Below are 8,625 nucleotides of genomic sequence, written 5' to 3'. Positions count from 1 at the left end.
ATTTTAATATATATTTAATATAATTAATATAATATATTTTTTTATTTCTTTTAAAAATTAAATAATAAACTATCTTTCCTATCCATAAAGATTAAGAAAACTGACAAACTTATCTATAGATAATGAGCTAAACTAATACTTATTGGGAAAGAATTCTCCAAAAATGTTATGCTACTATAATATAAGATTGTTTTTGCATAACGGAATTGTTAAGTACTTGTTAGATTTTTTTTTTGACTATTTACCATTTAGTAATTTATATGAATTATTAGTTTTTAATTAATTGTTATTTTTGAAAAAAATAAGTAAAAATAGTATTTCTCTTCTGCAATTATTCCATGATATTTTGAAAAATTCGATCATCTCATATAAATATATAGAGAAATAGGAATTTATTAGAAGTAGAATAGTTTTACGTTTGACACATTTTTATTAAGAGTCTCTTTTTAATTTTACATGATTTTTTTTTCATAATTTTTTCTCCTTTTATTGTTACTTTGTTGAAATTTTGTTGGGATTAATTAAAATTAAATAATTCTAAATTTTTAAATCATAAAAACTCTAATATCATATTATGATATTATTTAAAAAAATTGATAGAATAAATTTAAACTCATAAAAAAGTTTAAATTATATATTAATAAGATGGTAACGTATTTACTGTGATAAGCATGCAGAGGAATATGGCGTGGAGGGAAAGGTGTGTTTGAACCTAAGTGACAAATTCAAGGGACCGTGTTTGGGTACAAAGAACTGCGATCATCACTGCAGGGACATAGAGCACTTGCTCAGCGGAGTTTGCAGGGACGATTTCCGCTGCTGGTGCAACAGAAACTGTTAAAACGACTACTCCATCATCATCAAACCTCTAAAACCACCATATAATAATAATAATAATAATAATAATAATAATAATAAATGCTTAGCTTGCATTATATTGGATCCCCACGATGCGTTAGACGCATGCACCTAGCTAGCTACTTTACATATGCAAGAGCATGTACTCGATCTTCGTGCATAACAGATATGAGTTATGTACTTCTTATGTATGTCAAATAATAATAATAAATAAGTCTTGTTATAAGAATTTAATTCTGTTTAATTTTGATAGTACGTACATACGTCGTCGGTATAAAGAAGTTATCTAATTACATTAGTAAAATAATTTTTTTTATATTTACTGCATGCATATATAGTTATAAAATAAAAAAGAATAATTACAGAAAATATTTTATAATATATGTATATTAGAATTAAATTTCTATTAATTATAAATCATGATCATGAAATTAAACAAAATATCGTTGTCAATTTTGTTAAAGGAATCTTAGATTGCATGGCAAAAATCAGGATTTTGCTACGCTTTTGAAGAGTGGCAAAAAGTTAAAAAAGCATAGCGATAATTTTTTACTATGTTTTTTGAGTTACTTGCACATTTTTGAAAGGGTTACATTTGTAAGGATGCCAGTTGTTTTATTGTCACGCTTTTTTTTGTCAGTATCAAAATTCTAAAAATCAGACCGATTATCAAACCGTTTTAGTAATTGATTTACTGATTTATTAGTCCAACTAGTCTAACCGTAATTTAACCGAAAAAATCGTTTTAAAATAAAATAATTTTTAAATTATAAATAAACAGTCTAAAAAAAATACAAATATCAAAATATTATTCAAACTTTAATGGCATTAGGTATATCATTTGATGACTAAGTTTAATTTTTATTATTGCATAATAACATAATACTTATAATTTATATGAAAAAATAAAATAGTAAATCAAAAATAAAACTTTTTTCCATATTCACTATTTAAAAACTCATATATCAAACTCAAACTAAGACAAATAAATTAATCTGAAAATTAAGATATTCATAATGCATAATATAACATAATTTGTGAAGCTACACACAAAGGTCAGTCTTGATACCCAAATAAAAGGATATTTATAGAACATTATTCGTATTTCTTAGTCCTAGTATAAACATCGTAAAATATAACAGTAAGACAGAACAATTATCTTATATAAAAATCACAACACAAAATAGCAATGAGAAAAAAGTAAAGAAAGATTTGAAATTCTATTTCTAATGAATCATAAAACTGTGTATGCGTTTGTATTGAAGGAATGATCATCGAAGCCGTTTCCAAAACAAGCTTAATCAGTATTTATACAAGAGGAAAAACTATAATACTAGACTAGCTTATATAACTGCATTTTATACTAACTAATTCAGCGGCTAAATTGAAATCTTGATCAATTTTAATTATTGACTTGGTCTTCTCTCTATCAAGCAACATAGCAGAACACGCATCCTAATCAATAATCAATAAATCATTCAATTTAAGCACAATTAACTCACAAAACATACACAACAGCATATCACTATATATAAAAAAAAATAAGAAAACACAACAAAACAACACAGCAAAACAGCCATAGCTAATCAATAATCAATTAAATCATTTAATCTAAGAATAATTAAGTCATTAAGACAGTCACAATCTAAACACAATTGAGTCACAATAAAAAACAGCAAATTAACAAGATTAACCAGTGAATTAAAGCAACTAACTCAGCACAGTTTTAATAAAAATTAACCAGCAAAATAAATCAACTAATTATTCAATGATTCAATCCAAAACAAGAAAACAGAACATAATATAGCTAGATTCAATTTTCAATCTGAGTAGCATTAGCAGAATCCCAGAAAAAAAATGTTATGAGTAAAGAATGAAGAAAAGAGAAAAAAATTAAAAAAAATAAAGCCATTGCCTTCGTTCTGAGCGGTCTGAGCAGAGGGCAGGAGTAGACAACGTCGATGGTAGAGAACAATGACTAGGAGCTAACAGTGGTTCTTTTTTGGAGAACGCTGACGGAACGAAGAGAGGAGCCCTTGACTACGACGGATGGTGTGGGTGGCTCACTCCTTGCAGCGATGATGCTAGAGTTTCCGTTTTTGTTTGGGGAGAAGGAAGGAGATAAAAGAAACCAGAGAAGGGGCTCTAGGGTTGGGAGGAGAGGCTTCTGTGCTTCACATGTGGTCCTGATTGCGACGGATAGCAGTGGAGGCTTACTTCTTGTGGCTTGCGGCGGTCAGGCTAGGGCTAGGGATTTACTGTTTTGGTTTGGTACTTTCAGAGGGGGGTGCACGAATGATTGGGGTCGTTTACTTAGAACCGGCCGGTTACCAGTCTAGTCCAACCGGCTTGTTCTTGACCGGTTCAACAGTTTTTGAACAGTTCTCTTAACCCACGGTTATAGACAGCGGACCGGATCGCTTTTATCGGTGATTTTCGGTTAAATTAGTTCGACCAACCGGTCCAATCTGATTTTTAGAATCATGGTCGGCACGCTTTTATTTATTGCCACACTTTTAAACGTAGCCATATGTGTAATCTTATAGCTACGCTTTTGAAGCATGCCAATAACCAAAAATACATCTATACTTTTCCATGCAAATTGCAAAACAAAGAACTAGAATATAAATCATTAATGCGTGCTTGTCCATCCATTCCATAATCATAGTCAAGCGACTTTAATATAATTTTTTTATTAAATAAGGCTGGGTTTAGTTTAGAGTATTAGTTAAAGTAATTTAGAGTTAAATTTATGTAAAGTATGTTAATTTAGAGTTAATTAGGATTTTAGGTTTATGTTAAGTAGTTAATTATGTAGATTTACAATTTAGAGTTTATTGAACTAGTTCAGAGTAACTAGTTTCATTTAATTTTTATAATTATTTTTACAAATTTTATTAATTTTAATAATTATTTTTAATTTTTACTAACTTCATTTATGTTTTAGGACTTTATTTTTGTTTGAACGTTGTGTAGTTTTGTAGACTTTTTATAGAATTTAATAGCATATTATTATATCTATACTTATATTGACATTTACATTAAATGTATTAAAATTTATACTTATATTGACATTTACATTAAATGTATTAAAATTTATACACACATAACTTTGAGGTCGCGCACAGAAGTCTCAGCGAACGAGGAACAATAGGAACGCTTCCATCGCATCCGTTGTGGATTCTGATATTATTTGGTATCAGACCGTATCCGAACCGCAAAAAAATAGCGGGATCATTCTTCCTCGGTAATTTTCGCACATCCATCTTCATGTTGACCACTAATTTTATAGATTTGCACGACGTAAATTTGAGTGAATAGGTCCATAGCCTAACCGAGAGCGTACAGGATCAGGATTACAAGTTCTATTTGACCGAGAAATACAAAGTTACAAAATTAACTTCTGTTAGCATTATCTCAATATAATAATAAAATTCTCATGAGAAGATATTTGAACTGAATTCACCTAAGAGTTCACTACTTGGGCCTGAAGTGGAGCATAGTCCATAAATGTTTACTGAAAAATGAAGAAATCCGTCCAAAAATACCTCTTTTTTTTTTTGGGTATTTTACACCATACACCCATACACACTCACACATACCACTACTATTATGGGTTCTATAACCTTCTGGGCTTAGTCAGGATTCGAACCTTTGTGCAGCTTCTTGTGAGGCAGCAGATTCTACCACTAGCTCCAAGCCTCGGCTGCGTCCAAAAACACCTTAAAAGTGAAGGAACGGAACTATTATTGGGCCATAGATCAAGCCCATATAATAAGAATCCACTAGATAGCACCTTTTTCTCTAATCCCCGTTTTTTTAATTCCGAGTCATCAACTCACTAAACTCGTTCTTGACTCGACTCACCGCGACGCCAGAAGCTCGGAGGAACAGAAACGGAAACAATGTCGTCGAGAGACACCAACGGAGGCGCTCTGCCGACGAAGAAGCTGGCAAGCTTAGAGAGAGGCGAAGAAGACGATTCTCCACCATCGTCGAAGAGAGATTCCCAGAAAGCGCGGGAAGATTCGGAATCAGACTCGGAAACGGAGAGAAAGCACAAGAGCAGTTTGAGGAGGAAATCGCGACGAGATAGTTCGGATTCAGAGGATGAGAAATCGCGTAGGAGGAAGAGGAAGTCGTGGAGGAGGTACAGCAGCGACGAGAGCTCCGATTCCGGTTCGGATTCGGAGGAGGGAGAGTCGGAGAGTTCAGGTTCGGAGTATTCGGATTCGGAGTCGGAGAGCGAAGGAGAGAGGAGGGAGAGGAAGAGGAGAGAGAAGCGAAGGAGGAGAGAGAAGGAGGAAGAGCGAGAGAGGAGGAAGAGGAAGAGGGAGAAAGAGAAGAAGAGAAGGAAGAAGGAGAAGGAGGAGGAGAGAAGGAAGAAGGAGAAGCGGAAGATGAAGAAGAAAGAGAAGAAGGAGAGAGGGAAGAAAGGTGCAGTCACAAATTTGTGGGGAAAATATGGTGTCATAAGAGAAACTGATATGTGGTAAGTGATTTATTAAATTTTTTGGCATTTTTTTTCTTTTCTATCTCGTATTTCCTTGTTGATTAATTTGATTCGAAGATATGTATGAATTACTTAGGATGTATAGGATTGAATATGTAGTTACTGGGGTTGAAATTATATAAGGTTGTAGAAGATTGAAAAATGATGAATTCGAGCATTGATCATTGTTGGAGTTGGACTATTAGAATTTCTATATGAAGTTGTCAACAATGTGAGATTGGAGAATCGGTATAACTAATAGTAGCATTCATAGTTGTTCTATTGACTAGAAAATATTCTGAGATTATGGAGTGAACTGAAAGTAAACAATTCCACCAAAGAATTTCAGTGAACTATACTATATGTTTGTCATATGTGATCATGGTGAGCAAGCTGCCTATGCAATCATAAGAAAGATTAAAATGTGGCAGTAGTTTACTTCCTTCGTTTCAATAAATGTTGCTTTGGATATACCAATTTGTTTAAAGAGACATTTACTTTGAAACAGAGAGCATTGTTTAGGAGCACTATTAAGCCTGATAGCATGTTGAATTAATGTTAGTTTCATCCTTGAGAAAACTTGTTGAAGGTCTCTGGTTTGTGGAGTGATTATTAAAGTTAAGTAGATTTTGTTGAAGTAACATGCTTGCATTTTCAGTTGAATCTGCATTTAATAACTACACCTGATTTAGCTTGTATATGTTGTGAATTAAAGGGTCTCGTCTTCTCTTCTGTGAGTGATGTTATGAATATTACAGGACCAAACGACCAGAGTTCACTGCATGGTTGGCAGAAGTAAAGCAGGTAAATATTTCAGTCTACTTTCCATTTTATGCAACCTAATTCTTAAAAACATATATGATATCTTGTTGTCATGTTGTGTTTTTCTCATGATGTCAAAAATTATTCGGTTTCTTGGGAAATGTTTTCCAAATTCTTCTTCATGAGATATTGATCTTGTTTCCATTATAGCAGTGACATTGATAAAATTTTCATAACTATTTAGACTACGTATCTTTCTTGCCTGCCTATTGGACTTGGCTGCTGTCTTAATTTACACATAGGCATGGTCATATGGACCATACTATCACTATATTGTAATCCTTGCTGTTTCTTGACAGGTGAATCTTGAGAATCTGGCGAATTGGGAAGAAAAGCAGATGTTCAAACAGTAAGCACGTATACTTGCTACTCTGGAAGGGGGTGGGGGTAGGTAAGGAGTGGAAAAAGCACATAAACTTGCTTTGTGTTATAGAATTGTTTGGTTCAAGTGTTTACATTCGGTTCTTTGTTAATTTAATGTAAGACAATTTTTCAAATTCTGGTGTGCAGATTCATGGAGGATCACAACACAGCTACCTTCCCTTCCAAAAAGTAAGCTCATGCAGAGTTATACTTTTAACTCATTTAAATTTGAACAGGCCTCTGCATGCTTTTGTAGATAAGAAGTAATCTTTGCTCTTGAGTCTGCTAATTGTAAATTTGGGGATGTTTTTGTCCTTCAGTTACATTGTCATCTTCTTAAACTCCTCGTTGTGCAATGTTGACATGGATTTGAATGAATTTTTCTGTATACTTGTTGGGATTGACAACTGGTTCAATATTTATTGGCAGGTACTACAACCTCGATGCTTATTACAGGCGTCAAATGGAAAAGGATATGAAGAAAGGTATTAAGAAGGTCCGGGCATCAGAACGTACTGTTTTTAACGATGAAGAACAGCGCAGGTATGTGTCATCCTACATGTGGATTTTGTTATTGGCATTTTAAATTGATTCTATTTGTCTAAGATTTTCCTCTAAACTTACACTGCACCTGGTTTTATTTGATTTATGAAGCGGAAAATTTTACTCTCATTGTTTTATGCATAGGATTTTCTCAATCTGTTTGTTTGACTTTGTCAACTGTTTTTCATTTGCACAAAATCAGAAAATCTACACCATCCAGGCATATAGTAGTTTATATGATTTAACATTAAATTCCTTTATTTTCATTATAGCATGATCATTTTTTCATTGCCACTGCAGGCAAGAATTGTTGCAAGCACGTGAAAAGCATAAGGAAGAGCAAGTGATTGCTTTGAAGCACTCTATGCAAAGTGGAATGGTTAGTTTTTACCAGATTGCTTTTTTATGTTGATGTGGCTCCTATTCTTAGATTACTTTGTTGATGTCAAGGTCCTTTTTTTCTCACACTTTCTGGGTTGTCATTTACAGGCACAGGCAATGAAAGAGCAAGCTCAACTGAGGGAGGAAATGGCATACCAATACAAGCTTGGTAACTTTGAGGTGAGAATCCCAAATCACACTTCTTTGGTTGGTTTTAATGGTTCTGCTTGTTTATTTGTAATTTTGTCACTATAGGCTGCTGCTGCTATCCAGAGAAGGTTGGATCCTGATGCTGCTTTGTAGTTGGATATAGCTTCCATGAATAAATATCGAGAAAAGAGCTTTCTGATCAAAGAATTTGGTGACAGTTTCATGGCGATCATGCCTTCATGACAAACATCAATGTAGATTATGAATTGTTATGGTTATCAGGTATGAGATATGCCTGGGAGGTGGGGATGGATTTTATTTGTTCCGAAAGTTTTGTTAAAGGCTCACTGTTTGTGACTCATTTTTGCTTACTGCTATTTAGAATTTTAGATACTAGAATTTTGTAGAGGTTCTGCTTTTTAGCATGAAGTTAAGGTGGAAAAATCATGTTGTCTTGAACCGTAGATCTAAGTATAATTTGGTTGAACGTATGAGAAATGAGATATTTTTCTATATCCTAAACCCTAAAGTTGAACGACCATATATCAAACTGAATTTTTGGCATTTTGTTTTAAGGGAAATGGAGATATATGTATATTTTCATTATTTTGAGGAAGATGGCTCTTTTACCGTAGATTGTTGTTGTCTTGTTGAAAGAGTGATGGTCCCCATGTGCATCCAACGATCTTAAATGGACCTCATACATTCCACACAGCTGACTATGATAAGACCATATTTAATTATTTATGTTTCCAACAGAAGTTCTTGCTTGCCAGCACCGATAGCGGGACCACATTTATTTTATTAATAACAATTAAGGTTTGATTAAATTACTATGTTCTGGTCATCATAGCGGCGCCACCAATCATATTATAATAAAGAATTTGATTAACTTGTGTCTTAAAAGATATATTTTAAAAATATAATAATAAAAATAAATATTTTTTATGGTATGCCTACTCTATGTTTTTAGGATATAAATTAGCAAAAATTTTTTATAAAAAATATAATTAAAT

General features: G+C 33.0%; 1 protein-coding gene across 1 annotated transcript; it reads left to right on the top strand.

Moving 5' to 3' along the window:
- Window positions 1–4,498: 4,498 nt before the first annotated feature.
- Window positions 4,499–8,185, top strand: LOC107479763 (vicilin-like seed storage protein At2g18540). Its single transcript, XM_052253144.1, has 8 exons — window positions 4,499–5,350; window positions 6,109–6,154; window positions 6,472–6,521; window positions 6,683–6,724; window positions 6,965–7,078; window positions 7,379–7,457; window positions 7,568–7,639; window positions 7,715–8,185. The coding sequence occupies exons 1-8, from the start codon at window positions 4,764–4,766 to the stop codon at window positions 7,760–7,762; spliced, it is 1,038 nt and encodes a 345-aa protein (XP_052109104.1). The 5' UTR covers window positions 4,499–4,763; the 3' UTR covers window positions 7,763–8,185.
- The last annotated feature ends 440 nt before the right edge of the window (window positions 8,186–8,625 follow it).

This window comes from Arachis duranensis, chromosome 8 (assembly GCF_000817695.3).
Source record: "Arachis duranensis cultivar V14167 chromosome 8, aradu.V14167.gnm2.J7QH, whole genome shotgun sequence".
NCBI lineage: Eukaryota > Viridiplantae > Streptophyta > Magnoliopsida > Fabales > Fabaceae > Arachis > Arachis duranensis.
Note: the sequence above shows the minus strand (reverse complement) of the source record. Positions and strands in the feature narration are given on the sequence as shown.